Below are 16157 nucleotides of genomic sequence, written 5' to 3'. Positions count from 1 at the left end.
CAAACAAACAAAAAAGCAGCTGCGAGCTTGAAGTAGGGATGTCTTTATTTTTTTTTTTTTAATCTTTAATAACTAACAAGGAGACATTGAGGAAATATATCATACAAAAGTATGGCTAATATAATCTTTGAAATGAATCAACTTTTCTTTCAAATAAATATTTGTGATTGTTATTTAAATTGCAAACGATAAAACACAAAAAAGTGGAGTCGTCGTAAAAAAAAAAAAAAAAAAGAATATATATATATATATATATATATATATATATATATATATATATATATATATATATATATATATATATATATATATATATGTGTGTGTGTGTGTGTGGCTAGTGTCATGTGTCATATTAATGATGGAATGTGAATTGGTTTTTTTTTTTTTCAAAACATAAACATGTAGTAAAAGGAATAGTCCTAGTAAATATTGTTAAACCCAGTTGAGTCTATGATAATGGGCTTGTTCTATGAACAGTTTTAAAAGCAGATGATTTGTAAGCAAAGAAACAACAAATGAACTCATTTGCCATTAGATCTCATTAAAAGAAAGTAGAAAAAGGAGATGCACTATGGGACGTTTGCAATCCACATGTCAGTTTACCAACAAATCAAATTTAAAGCCTTCCGTATTCAAAATCTAACAGGTGGAAAAAATTTACACCTTTCCCTTTATCTCATCAGCACTGTATTCTTTCTTTTTACAGCTGGCATAAAATACTTCCAACTTTGTTAGCTTCTGCCAGGAGTCTCTATTCCACTCTTCACTTAAATTGCCATCAAGGAACAGTGTAAAAATACATGAATCATTAAAACACTGGCGTTAGTCCTTGATTTTTTTTTTTGCAATTTTTTCCTTAAAATATCCTTAAAATATGCACTTTTTTTTTTTTTTTACACAAAATGAATACAAACTTAACAGAAACTTAATTTAAATTTTTGAGGTAAAGACAAATACATAGATTTTTTGGAGTGCTATTTATACACACATCTGAGCCAGAGTTTTTTGTTTATTTTCTTCCTCTCAACGAAAAAATTTTCCTTAGCTCATGTGCAGCAGTATCAAGAGTTTTCAGTTTTTGAGTCTTGTTGACAGAAACCTGCTCACTGGCAGTATGTTATGTTCTCTCCACTAATAAAAGTAAGTTCTTGTTGTTTCACTCTCTCCAGAGATGTGGAAAGGGAAAAATTCTGTAGATCCTCCCTCAAGGTTCTTTTACAGAAATGTAGTAAGGAGAAAAAGAAGAAAAGTTTTATTGATGTTTATTGATCTACTGTCCAGCGAGCAGTTGATCTTCTCTGCAAGTGAGTTTTAAGCTGCGCTTGTACGTTCAGATTCCCATCTTGTGTACAATTCAACAATACTACCATTTTGTTTCTGCCGTCCTCCATGTTGTCAAGTCAAAAGCTATCAGAATCTTTTTACGTAGGGCTTTCGTAGTAGCCATTATTGGCCTCGTAAATGATGCTTTGCTATAAAATATTCACCTGACCCAACTGTCCCTCTGCCATCGATGTGCCCAGAAACTTCCTCAAAGATAGAGGTGAGAAAAAAAAAAGCACACACAAAAAAACAACAATTAGGCACTCTGTCCCTTCATAGCTCTGCCTATTTTATAGACAAAAGTGGGGCAAAAGCCTTCGGCTCCATTTCTTTCTTTCTTTTTACACAAGTCCGCATATCCATCTAGAACAAAGGACAGTTCTTTGTAACATTCATATGTTAATCTTACACACTTCTTAAGTGCAACTTCGAAAAAAAAGCAACTTTGAAATTATGCTTTTTTCATGTCTTCTCTCGCCAAGTTGAGAATGCAGGTATTTTTTGTTACTAGTAAATGCTGACTTGTGAGAGGACTTGGATCTGAGGCGGTGGAGGTGGTGGTTGTGGACTTCCGATCGATGCCGAATGTGGGGTTCCGGGTGAGTGCTGAACAGGCGAATGTGACTGCTGCTGATGCATCTGGTGCATCTGTTGCATCTGCATGTGCTGCATTTGCATGTGCTGATGCTGATGCTGTTGCATTTGCTGATGCTGTTGCTGCTGCTGCTGCTGCTGCTGCTGCTGTTGTTGCTGCTGCATGTGATGCTGCTGAAGCTGCTGCTGCAGATGATGTTGGAAATGCTGGTGCTGCATCTGCTGCTGAATCTGCTGGTGGTGCATCTGCTGCTGCTGCATCTGGTGGTGCTGCAAGTGCTGCTGCTGCATGGCAGCATGCATGGGTGGGCTCATCTGAGGTGAGGACATCTGGCCTAACATTTGCGATTGCATGCCTGGCGCCATGTTTTGGTGTGCCACAGTGACCGAGGTGACCACATGGCTGTTTCCAACGCGCATCTGAAGCGGTTTGGGGGCAATGGCTCGAGGAAGGGCTTGTTGCAGGGCCTGCGATGCTGAGGGCATAGAGGGATGCTGGGAGAGAGGGGAGGATAGTGGAGAGGGCATTGCCAGGCCAGTGGAGAGGCTGGTGGAGGCCAGCGTCTGCTGAACTGATCGGATAGTCTGAGCCTCAGCAGACTCTGCTGCAGCCTAAGTGAAACAGAGGAAGACAATTTTTTATTTGGCAAAACAGATTCAACTCAAGAATAGTAAAAAATTAACTTTTTTCCTGATTGCTAAAATAATTCACACTGCATTTGTTCCTTAAACCAATTAAAGCCCGATTCAGCGTTGCCTGCTTTAACACCTTCTTTTTGATCTCTCGTTAGATTCGCTGGGTTTAAATAACAGGATGCAGCAAACTGTATCTTAGTAATGACTCGCTACTGTATGTATGCCTACCAAATATGCAAATATCAGCAAATAATTTTGCAGGAATTAACAGATATGCTAATGCCACAGGCTAGCGAACAGATCCTGGGAATTAATAAGGTGTGCTCATTAGCTGGTTTCACGACCTGCTATCATTACACCTCTGCTGAGATTTAGAGGGGGAAAGGGAAGGGGGAACAGATCTCACCTTTGACACCAGACTAGCACGATAAGCAGCAAGAGCTTTTAGATACTCTTTCTTGGCCGCCTCTGTTTTGCTTTTGTAAACCTGTAGTAAAGAAAAAAATGTGCGAGGAACAGGTATTAAACAAATGTAACATTTTTACAGTGAATTTATTCATACAGCATCAAAATACAGCTCAACTTGCTTTACAGTGTGAAGAAAAAAACAGAAATGGAAAACAAGTTAGTTGAAAATGAAATAATAATACTACTAATTATGAAATTAGTAATAGCAGTGACAGATAGGAAAAATAATATAAAATATAGATAATACATAACGTGTATAATAGAAGAAAAGTACAATAAATGAAATCAGACAAAAGTAATGTGGAAATTAATGTAGTTAAGGGACAAAGGTTTCAAACTCTCCCTCAGAGAGATTCTGTCTTTAGAATATAAAAAAACACTTTTTGATTTCCATACATGAGAATGAAAATGTAATACTGAAAATTTAACCAGGGCTTTGATGGAATAACGAATGTTCCTGAATATTAAAGCCCAACGTGGTTGACTCTGCAAGGAGGTTAAGATTTGGCCGTAGAATTTGTAGTACTGTATATTGACATGTGGTTAAATGAAGTCAACACAAAATCAAACTGTGTAACAGCTATTTTGGTATTTTGAAAACTTACAAATCTGAGGTTTTGGACTGTTCTTAATGCCAAAAATAGCTTGATGTGTGAATGAGGGGAGCAGATAATTCTGGAATTAACTATAGTTTCCAGATATTAACTATATTCTGGAATTAACCGTATACAGTATCTGTACATGAGAATCTCCCATTAGACATTTCTGCAGACTATAGTCAATGTGAATGCAAACCTCAGAATATATTACAGTCTTATTTACTTGACTCATATACCTGTTTCTGTTCTTCTCCTAGACCGTCCCACATGGATGCCACAATCTTGGAAACTTCCCCGAACGTAGCGTTGGGGTTCTGACCCTTAATGGCCGCCTGAGTGTCTCGGAAGAATAGCGCGTATGCTGAGACCGGCTTCTGTGGCTCATTTGGGTCTTTCTTCTTCTTTTTCTTAGGTGTCTTAGGCTTTTTTCCAGCATCTGGGGCAGGACGCTTTTCACCAATCTGTAACAGTGGGAAACAAAGTTGTGTAAGGTTCTTTCAATACATTTTAATACAATATATTATGTAATGTTTACCTATTTTTTTTTAAAAGGGGTCCAATAATTTTGTAATTAACAATACATATGCAAGCTGTGGTGCAGATTTGTTAGAAAAATATAGAAAATAGGATAAAAAAAGCCTAAAAAGTCTGCATATATCCTCACATGCTTTCTGTTTTAAGAATATATAATATTTATTCATTTAAAAATATAAAAACTATAAAATGGAGTTTCAGAAAAGGATATTCAATGCTTACTCCAAAAAGTTTAAACTTTATATGAAAAGGTCAAAAGTCAATCACCTTACTCCCCTCATCCTGATCGTCTTCATTAATGGAACTGGAGGGAGATGGTGTAGCCGACTTGCTGGCCGGAGGAGATGGGGAAGTGTGAGTGATGTTCTGTCCAGTCATGTTAAGGCCAAGCTGGGCACTCAGCTGCGATTGGTTAATGGTGGTCAACTGATTGCGGGACATCATCGCATTGGGGTTGTTCATGTTGATGATGGAACGCATGACCATGGTGGGGTTTGGTCCGTATTGACGCAGCTGAGACTGTGAGATACCCTGTGCAAAAAATTATAATAATTAAAAAAAAATTATCACTCAGCTAAGGTTTCCTAATATCTTCATCTCTTCTTTTCTCATTTTGTAAAAAATCATCTTAAATCCTTAAAAGTAAGGTTAAAAGAATGCATTTAAAATGTCCAAGTAAGAAAAAAAACCTTGAATCCTCACATCATTCAGACTGCTTCCAAAATATCAGAGGAAAAAAAACTGAGTAACAAAATCCTGTGATTTATTTTATAACAGACAAAAGTATGGGTAATAATGTACCATATATAAATAATATTAAATTGCTTGCTAAGTAGACACAGCTAGACACATAAAATCTCGATTCATGTCTTTTATCAGCCATGCTATGTGCCAGAAAGGACTGCTGGGATATTTCTGCTCCTTAAGGACTGTAAGCACTCTTCTGGGAACCCATCAAAAATTGCAAAGCCACAAAATCAAATTATGTAGAATAACTATTCCAGTAAGTCGCTCTGCATTTCGGCGGCCAAATCAAAATCCCATACGCTTCAGCGCAGGCTGCTGTCCTAAAGGTTACAGCTCATACTGTGCTGCTGATGGAGCTGTGAAAAGAAAAAAATCTGCAGTGCATGTTTGGTGATGAAAATCTATCAGCTGGCAGGTTTCATACATCACACTTTGACTGCCAAAGAGACGGGAAAATATTTCTCTATAATATGTCTATATATCACTGAGCTCAGATTAGATTTGAGATCTTATGGGTGACCTCTCCTTCTCTTTCTTCGTATAAAACCCCAAGCCGTCGTTATATATAAGAGGCTGATGGAAATACTGATTGTACGGTTGTTGTTATAACAGGAACTAACTTGTTTCGTTAGAGAAAGAATTCTTGTCGCCGAGAAACATAACCATAAATGAAAATTTTTTTTTTTGTCATTCTTGAAAAAAACATGCAAGCATTAGTAAAATGGTCTTGTTTAAATTGAATAAAACACTTTCAGAAAAAGAGGAAAATTACCGTATAGGAAATTAAGCAACTATCGCACTGCCACAATTTGATTATTTCTCTTGTAAATTGCTGTAGTATAAGATGAATTTAAATAGTGAACCTCTGTGCATAACACCATGACAGAAATTATTATTTACAACGAACATCAGTAAACAGGAAGGGTAAAAGATGAATAAAACACTAGAATTTCTTGTTATAGAAAATTACCAACTGTGGCTGTATCACATGAACAACATCTTTGCTGATATACTTTGCAAATTGTAATCATTGGCAAACTGCTGTAGACGTCCTATTAAAGAAAAATAGACAACTTCAGGGCATCGAACTGCCACGCCTTAGATTATTATCCCCTTTGTAATGGTTGGCAAATTGCTGTGGTATATAAGGGTTTAAAACATGTGCTGTTATTGGAAAATAATCAAATTTGGGTGTATTCTACCATGACATTTTTGATTATTTGCCTTGTAAATTGTAATCATTGGTAAACTGGTGCAGGATAAGAGGAAAATAATACATCATGACTTGTGGTTATAAGAAAAATAAGCGACTTAGGGTGTATCCCTTCAAACAAAACTTTTATTTATATTATGGAATTATTTGCTCCATTGTATGCATGTTATTCTTTACATATGTGTTGCTGGCAAAATATTTATTTTAATGGTGTTTTTTCAGAAGAGCGAGAGCAAGAGTATATATATATATGTGTGTGTGTGTGTGTGTGTGTGTGTGTGTGTGTGTGTGTGTGTGTGTGTGTGTGTGTGTGTGTGTGTGAATGTCTGTGTATACATGCAAGCAGTGAGTGCTGCGGATAGAAATTGTTTTGCATTGATTGAACTGAGAGAGAAATTACAGCAGCTGCCAGTCTCATACTGCAACATGATTAAAGGGCAAAATAAAAAAAGGAAAAGAAAAAATACTGGTGCAAAACCAAACGAAAAAGCCTCTGAGGAGAACAAGGTGATATTCTTTCATATTATCATTCTGTCTTTATTTTTCCTGTCCTTCAAACACATACGCACTCTTTCACCTGTCTCTCTCTCTCTCTTTCTCTGTCCATTTGCTTTGCCTTCCCAGAGACGCCAACTCAATCTCCCCTCTGTGTCAACACATCACAAAGTCTTGCACTTGGCCTTATTGCACGGATCTGTGAAAGCAACTCCTACAGAACACATTTTCACACACACAGATTGGATTGTCCATCTTTTATTCCCTCTGCACCTTCTCATGCCAAATCAACTCCCAATGAACACATGACAACGCGAATGCAACATCTGCTAGTGTTTATTAGAACCCATGTTAAGGAATAAAACTGTGTTAAATAATAAAAAGAGAAATGGCTTTTTTAATAGGCTTCGCTAATGGGGAATGACAGAGTCGGTATGCGTTTTAATTCATTAATTTAGACCCTAGAAACTCATCTAGAGATTAGATTTTTGTGTGTCTGTGTGTGTGTGTCTGTGTGTGTGTGAAAGAGAGTAAGAGAGAAGGGGGGAAAGACTGCAATTTCATTAGCTCTGACCATCTGTGTAACAACTCATCAACATCGTCCCAGTGGTGACACACACCTAACAGCCACCAAACACAAATGGGAAAAAAAGGAACAATTTTATTCTCAGTAAGTGTACACTAGAAAAGTGCCATATGGAAAGAAGTCATTGCTTTACAGGATCACCAAAATCTTTTGAGCTCGTTTTAATTAGGAAGAGAAAAAAAAAAAAAAAAAAAAAAAAAAAAAAAACAATTACTAGATTTTTCAATCGAAGACATACACTGTGTAAGGATTATGCTACATGTTAATCTGTTGCTTGTTTTTTATTTATCAATATCCACAATATAAACTGGGTTGTTCATCATCAGTATATAATGAATAAAACATGAAGGGGGCTGTTATTGGAAAATCATTAGTGACAGAGTGGTGTGATGCGGCAGGGCCACTATTATTATCCTGCAGTTTATTTTCACTATCATGGAGTGTTTTATTCCTCTTATACCACACAGAAATTTAAATATACTATTTTACAGCATTAAAATAAGTATAAAGTATGCCTTATGTGTGTTTATATCACAAATAATTACAAAATATATGTAATATAAACACATATTTTCCTGTCTGTAGTTTAATGATTTGAAACATCCACTAATTAATTACTCATAAATGTTCTTACTTACAATATAGCAGCAATAAACAAATTTTTTCTCTTGGAGCTAAATTACACAAAAAGCAAACTGTGAAAAAACTTTTTTCACACTTTACATAAATGCAAAATCAATATCTCTTCACAAAATCCATGCATAACAATATGTTTTTTTCCCCACTTTGTTAAACAAGGCATTGTTTTTATCTATTCATTATTAGCCTTAGATTAGTCTTGTATTCCACTGATTCAGTTGTTACTATGGAAACAATAACATAACCATAACAAAAACATAAATATAAACCTGTAATTTGTAGCTGATGGTCAAATCAAATTAGGAGGCACTCAAATATAGCAATGCCTTGGATGATAATTAAGACAAGGTTAACAATTTCAGTGTTCTTATAAGATTCCAATTGCTAGTATCAATTGTATTAGGACCCTAAAGAAGGTCCTGGGATATGAACAGATTATTACAGAACTATAATTAGATAATAAATATACATAAAAAGTAAGTAAGACAAAAGCAGACAAAAGAAAAATGTTGATAAAACTATTACCTTGTGTAATGCAGCCTGAGTTAGCTAATTTGCTAACAGTATTGGTAGGAATGTAGATGTTTAGTGTCACGGTAGTCTGACTCATGGGGTTGCGAGTCAATAACCAATCTGTTTATTCATGTCCCTGCTGCACTTCTGCCATTTGCATTTTGATTGCAACTTTGTCTGTGGCTACAGCACGTATCTTCAGAGATGCTTTTGATAGTCTTCATAAATCTGCAAATAACTTCTTATCTAGAGAGCAAAGAGGCCAGATGTGTCCTATGCACCCTGCTGTGTGTGTGTGTGTGTGTGTGTGTGTGTGTGTGTGTGTGTGTGTGTGTGTGTGTGTGTCACCATATAATCACAAAACCCAGAGTAGAGATCTCCATCAAGCTCAATAAAAGCTTCAGCTACTTGCATATAGAACATTGCTAAAAAATTTATAAAATGTTCCCAGTACAGTACAGAAGACAAATTGGAAGAATTCATGCTCCTACTAAACTAAAACTTTTTGAAAACTAATTTGACATACTAATAGAGGTGTCTCTGCCAAGACCTGCATATATGTATATGTAAACAACACAACAAGATGGAGTTGTAGCATGAAATATAAATGTTAAGTATAAAATGAGCTATTTTATCAGCTATATGTCTTTGCTGATATATATATATATATATATATATATATATATATATATATATATATATATATATATATATATATATATATATATATATATATATAGTATATCCACTTACATGCTAAGCCACAATTAGCTATCTAGTTATTAACATTCTTCTCATATTATGCTATTTTTATAAATATAATAAATAAATAGAAAATATGCTAAAGCTAAGATGGCAGTAGCTACTGTTATGTCATGATTTCAATATGGTGGCACCAATTATTAATGCTAATTATTTTTACATGAATGTTTTATGCCTGTAGTGCCTTTTCGTATATTCCTAAAGGTATACCTAAAGGAAATGCTGATATTCATGACATACTGTACTTGGCTTTTCACTATGTGTCTGCATTAGAATGTCTGTGTAAACAGCAAACTAGCTATCTAGTTAGTGTAACCACATAAATAGGGTTGTGTTTTCAGAGATGACTAATGTAGGAGAAAAAAATTATCTATACACACACTACACATTGCACTAGGTAATTGGTTAGCTGAAGGTTGCAAGTTGCAAACTCTTGAAGTTTCAAGCAACTTTAAATACTAAAACATTGACCCTGTCATGTTTTAGCCCAAATCCTTTATTACCTCAGACACAAATTTTTAAGAAATATTTATAATACACTAACTATTACACTAACATTATCCAGTTATAAACTACTAACTAGCTAGCTGACCTGCGCTTCTCATTATCTAGTCTTTTTTATTTCTGTTTGCTTTCTTTCTTTCTGTTTCCTAGCAACACTACTGTATCAACCACTTAATCTATGTTTTTGTGAATGTGAATTACAACTTCCTTTATGACGTAAAATAAATAACTAGCTAGCTAAACTACTAATACTAGTCATTGGCTAGTTTATTTTTTGCTCATGTTTTCTGTCCATATTTTGTTTGCTAAGAATCTGTTTAAGCAACTTGAACTATTAATAATGGGTTTTTTTTTTTTTTTTTTTTTTTTTTTTTGCCATTTTTGCTCGTTTCATTAACGCTATTTTACACTTGAATTCATTTTCTCAAAAATGTATTCATAAATTAGCAGTGAAAATGCAAACTAAGCACATTTCACATCTGGTTAATTGTCCATTTGTATCGTATTTATACATTTATTTAGTTAACTCATCTTATGAAATAAGAAGACACAAAATATTCATCCCAAAATAATATTTTCAGCTATGCAAAATAGCTTATATATTAGTATAGTTGTTGTTTTTTATAACTCACAGCTTAGGCTTGGTGGACACAAAAGGCTCTAAAAGCATGGTGCCTAAAGGAATCTGACATCACACAATACTCAACAGCATTCATGTCAAACATCGCGTCACCTTTGATCGATGACTGTTTGCTTCTACTTCAAACACTATCCAATCCTCTTTCATCAAAGCCTTAACCACCACCAGGGAGAGTGGCTATGGACCCCACAAAAAAAAAAAACATGTCTTCCACACTCATGATCGCACAAACACTTACAAATAAAAAAAGGAGAAAAAAATGCAGCCTGTTCTGTCTCCCTTTCCAAAATGGAAGAGGGCTGAAAAGATACTGTAAGATGAATTAAGAGAGAGAGAGAGAGCGAGAGAGAGCGAGAGAGAGAGAGAGAGAGAGAAAGAGGGGAGATTGGGGGGGTTGGAGTTAGTGGTGGATTTATTAAAAGCATCTTGGTATGAGCTGTTCCACACTGAAAAGAATGTTAACAAGTTCAATTTCCATTCAATCAGCCACACAGTGCTCTTGGAAATGTTCCATTGAAGGAGGAGGGTGAAGAGGGGGATGGGGGGTGCATTTGGGTGAAATCATCTATATGGTAATTATAAGGATGATTCTGTCAGTAACTTTGGCCAGCGTGAAAAGGTCAGCTCTATTAAAGATAGTTTATCAGCTCTTTGCACATATTCACTTCTCTGCTGCCATTTTAAACCAACACAATTTGGCTTTATTTTGCCAACCGTTTTTTTTTTTCCATCTCCTTCTACCTTCTATGACTACCAAAGGTTGTCTCTCCTTAAATCAAATACAATAGTACTGAATTTCTGAATGAATCTCTCCATCACTGTTTCTAATCTTTGCACGCATGAAACTATTTCAAAAATAGACACCATCACTGACATTTCAGTGGTTTACACTACAAATACCATTACAAACTATCGGCTGTTTACTATTAAAGCAACTATCGAATGGTTCCATTACATAATGTGTTTGTGTGCATTATTAAATCATTATTGTAATACCAAACCATTAAAGAAACTTGCTTTATGATGATTTATAATGTCATAAAGGTCCCTATACTGTTGGTGTCTAATAAAAACAAACACATGATCTACAAGTAGCCTACAATAAGTCTTTGGTTGGTCCTTAATGATATAATAAACATGCCATGATACCAACAGAGGTAAACATTTCTATTGGCTACTTCACCCACAAGGACCATTACAGTTTCAATTAAAACCAATAACTCTCTCATTATAATCATTCACATCCTTACAAAATTGACCTCATTACTTAAAAATGTATCATTACTAGCAGCGAGGATTAATTTTATGTCTTCTGTTTGTTAGTATCAGGTGATATCAGATGTTGGTATTGGAGAAGTATTTACTAATACAAATTCAAGTAATTCAAGGTATCAGCAGAGAAGAATCCCAAAATAAAAATAAAATAGCAATATTGAGTAGCAACCAGTATTGATGCATCCTAATCATAACCTTCAAATTAAACTACTACTACTACTAATAATAATAATCATTATTATTATTATAATAATAACACATCTTAAACCACTTCCCTATTTCCAGCTCTGCATGGTATTTAAATGCTGTTCGTCATGATTTCATTTTGAGTACCGTCTGAGAAAACCAAATTACAGAATCAATCATGCAGAAGGTCAGCCTGAGACTTCATTAGGTATTGCATGCCTGCATCGATAGCTTTCATTTATGAGTGAGCCGATACGTCATAATGTTGCTCACATGGATTGTGTGTGTGTGTGTGTGTGTGTGTGTGTGTGTGTGTGTGTGTGTTTGGGTAAAGGTGTGGTGGGGAAAAATATCAAGGTGAAGGTGGGCAAAAAAAAATTCACTTTAAGATATTGATGTACAACCAATGTCAGAAATATTTAGGTTGGATGGGAGATAACGGAAGAAGAGAGAGATAGAAATAGAGAGAGGTAAAGGAGGGACAGAAAGAGATGAATACTTTTATGTACTTTCATTCTGTGCCATTGTGCATTTTTTATTTTTATTTTTTTCATTTACCAGTCTGCTTGACAGCACCTTATCATTTGGTAAAGAAGTATGAATGCATCCAATTTCTACCACAGCCTTGCTGACTTCTCAATACTGATTGGTCGAACCTGTTCTAATACATAATGCATGTTTTGGTTCTCTGATAATGAAAACCTTTAGATATCAAAGATATTCAAAAACAATGGTGAATTTGTCGTGTCATGTGGCCCATTCAAAGAAGATGGTGGAAGATGCTGTAGTGCAGCTGTTGCGCCTGTTATCCAGCTTGATAGTGTTGTTAAAGATTAATATAATGTTAAACATTTAGAATGCATTTTAATAATAAAAAAAAAAGTTTGGCAAAAATTACAGTACGTAGGCCAAAGCTTCTTACATTTTTGTGCATGCGCAGTATAAGGATGCAGCAGTAGTATTCGTTTTGATAAATTGTTCGACGTTAAGGAGCAATGAAAAGCTGTCAGTGAAATGGCTCTTGTACAGCGTCAGGGGTTTTTAGGGAGGGAAAAGTCGGAAAATCAGATTGCCCTCATGCTGAGAGACTAGAGCAAGATTGAAACGAGAGCGAAGGGAGATGTGGGGAGCTTGTTAGGGGAAGTCGATTAAATAAATAATGACTTCATGTTCAGGGCCCCTGCCAGCCGCCTGAAGAACAAGAAGCACATCTCGCTGAACTGGGACTGCGATAGGAGGAATTAGCTGAGTTAGCAAAAGTAAGTGAATAGTTAATAGGCAGAATGTGTTAATAGGGAATCAATAACTAAACACAAAACAAATGGGTCTAAACCCAGTGTATGAACTGCATCATTTTTCATGTTTTTGTTGAGTTTTAATGGATTTTACTGCATTATAACATTATTAAAGCCATAATTTTAATTGGTCAGAAGATGACACTTAACAAATTAAGAGAAATCTTAAGAGGAAAAAAAAGAGCTTTTATTGATGCTATAAATCACCTGTTAACCTATTTTGCAGTTGCTTCCTGTGAAAAAATTTAGACTGCCATCCTTAAAGGGATGCACTTTTTGGGATGCACTGGGATTGGAAAATAGGCCATCCTCCTTTGCAAAGTAAATTATTTTCCTATCATAGTGTGCCCCACCATGTTCTATTTCTTACTTAAAAGACATTAAGCCCCATCAGGAATTGTAATGTGTCATATTGTCAAGACGATTGATGGTGCAGTGATGTAATTTCGGTTACTTTGGCAGGCTGTCATTGAAAAGCTTTATTAGATTAAAAGAATAATGTGCAGAATAGGTAGTGGAAACCATGAGGAACACATCTTGAGTGTGTATCACCTTTCTAATCCAATATAACCCTGTGTACAAGTCAGGCATGTTTCAAATCGATGTGAGTTCACAGGTTTTTGTCTGAGCAACCAAGTAGGAAGAACGAGGATCAAATTGCATTAGTTGTGAATGTTTCAGGAGAAAAAAAAATGGCTGACATGACAAGAGAGAGAGCGAGAGAGCACAAGAGAGATAGCATGTGAGAGAGAGAGAGAAAGAGAGAGAGACAAAAGAGAAACCAAGCACAATCAGAAATGCAGCCTGATGACCTGTCTATAGCTAGGAATAAATGTTTCAGAATTAGATTTAATCCTAGTTTTATGAGAATAAACCTGTGATTGTGTCAAGAATGCATTTTTGCACTACATTCTTTAATACCTAAAAAAGAGCTGTTTACATGCCTGAAGCCGGGAACAACATTTTAAAAAGTCACAAAGTTTCACTTAAATAAATAGATTTGAAAATGCAAATATTTGAAATAAACTCAAATAATAAAAAAACTTAGTAAGAAAGAAATGTGCTAGAAATCTCAAGGCTTCTGACCTTTTGTGCTTTCTTATACATTCATATTTGGGTGACAGAGATTTCATTTCTGTAACAGCAGCATTTAATATAAATAGCCTCACTGTGACATTTCCATTTTCGTACTCCTCAATGCATTTATATTGCACTGGCATTTAGGAACCACTCCTCTTTTTTTTCTTTTGCATTAGACATCATCACAGCTCAATCATAAAACATTATGGTTATGAAACGACAGAACTCCTGCACCACATGTCTTTCGAATGTCACTTTTCATAACAGTGAAAGGTGAAAGCAATATATTCCTATATAAATGTGACCTTTCTGAATCCTCTCTTTATAGCTCCATATGTTATTTAGACAATGTTTAGTGATTCTCTGGTTGCTGAATGTTTACAGATTGCTATGAGTTATTGAATTATAATCTGTTGTATAATTGTGCTTATTTTTTAGTAAGTGAGAATTTCTAATACCTTTTGAACATATTCGCATAATGGATGCGAACATGAATGTGTACATAATACATTTTCACTATAATGTATTATTATTAAGGAATTACGCTTATAAGAATGTTCATAAGCACATTATAATGCATTTACCACAAACCATTACATGTTCCAGGTCTGGTGAGATTTTATATATTCATGAAATTATATTGTATTTTTATATCAATAAGTATTATATCCATGACAATCTATTGTTATCAATCTAATAATTATATGTAAATATATTATACAAACTTATGTGTATATTACAATATAAAGAAGTTTTGTGAAATACTGTTCGTATTATCTGATTAAATTGAATTAATTTTGTATTCGAATGCATTATTATGTATATTGTGTTATTTTTGTTACTGTAATGATATTGTGAATAGTGTCTTTAATTACTTTATAGTATAGTGTCAACTGACATTATGATGACATACAGTAGGTGTGCTATAAAAAGATTATGCATTTGAATTTATAATGCATTATGAATACATATAAAAAATAATTCTATAATTAATGTTAGTAGGAGGTTGTCAGTACCTGACCTTTTTCAGGAAAGAGTACTGTGATAAAAGTTATCACAATATGCACAGTGTATAGACTGCTTAAAATGAAGCAAATGCTCCATTATTCAACAAACATCATGAATCAGAATATACCTTGAAGGTATCACTCAATGCTTGATCACTTACCACAGGGAGGCCATTATTGATGCCCACTCCGTCCTGCTCCATCAGGTTCCTGGAGATGGTTATAGAGGGCAGATCCAGGCTCTGGGGTGGAAACTGTGGAGTGAAATGAGCTCGTTGAGCGTTGGGATGTGCAGGAAGACCGGGGTAGGTTGAACCCCCATCATGGAGTCCTAAGCCGGATTCAGTCTCCGGAGGAGGAGTGATGGGAGGGATCTCAAACTCTTCGTCTCCAAGACTTGGAGTGTGAAATGTCTGCAGAAGAAATAAATATGATAGTGTTTAATTTATTTCTTTTGAATATATATATATATATATATATATATATATATATATATATATATATATATATATATATATATATATATATATATATATATATATATATATATATATATATATATATATATATATATATATATATATAAGCCAAAAAAAAAAAGGCAAAAAGCCAAGCAAATACTATGACATCTGACCCAAACCATGTCTTCTGGATTGTTGGGATTGGAAACCCCTTTAAGACGAGCAATTTAAATCATACAAAAGCCATTAATATTCCACCCAAGAAGTCCATTAGAGTATTAGAGTAGAGAGTGCACTGTAGTAAAGAAAGGAGATATATCGATATCATTCTGCCATCAATATAACAAGCAGCCATAACCAAGACTCGTTGATTTAATGCTAGAATAATGCTCAGATGTTTGTAAAATAGAGGCTTTAAAATATTTCTCACTGTTGCTTTTTCTTGTTGTAAAAGTGTCCAGCTTTGTTCCTAACAGTCGCAGCTATAAATCTGCTCATCAAGCTGCCAAATCCTGCAGCCTCAAAATTAAACTCCACCGTCACGCTTAATTTACTTAGCTTGACTTCTTAGAGATGGAATTCTTCACGTTCTTACAGTTC

The 16157-nt window shown here is 34.9% G+C and overlaps 1 protein-coding gene across 1 annotated transcript in view; it reads right to left on the bottom strand.

Moving 5' to 3' along the window:
- Window positions 1–804: 804 nt before the first annotated feature.
- tox3 (TOX high mobility group box family member 3) overlaps window positions 805–16157 on the bottom strand; it is a 54299-nt gene continuing 38946 nt past the window's right edge. Inside the window, exons 3-7 of the mRNA XM_083550899.1 lie at window positions 15258–15509; window positions 4422–4685; window positions 3857–4081; window positions 2960–3040; window positions 805–2529 (exon numbers count right to left, since the gene is read on the bottom strand). Of these exons, the coding sequence (XP_083407025.1) occupies window positions 1831–2529; window positions 2960–3040; window positions 3857–4081; window positions 4422–4685; window positions 15258–15509 (1521 nt within the window). The 3' untranslated portion in view covers window positions 805–1830. The remainder of the gene's footprint in view (window positions 2530–2959; window positions 3041–3856; window positions 4082–4421; window positions 4686–15257; window positions 15510–16157) is intronic.

Source organism: Silurus aristotelis (assembly GCF_946808225.1).
Source record: "Silurus aristotelis genome assembly, chromosome: 9".
Classification (NCBI taxonomy): domain Eukaryota; kingdom Metazoa; phylum Chordata; class Actinopteri; order Siluriformes; family Siluridae; genus Silurus; species Silurus aristotelis.
The sequence above is the reverse complement of the archived record's forward strand: the minus strand, read 5'-3'. Positions and strand labels throughout refer to the sequence as shown.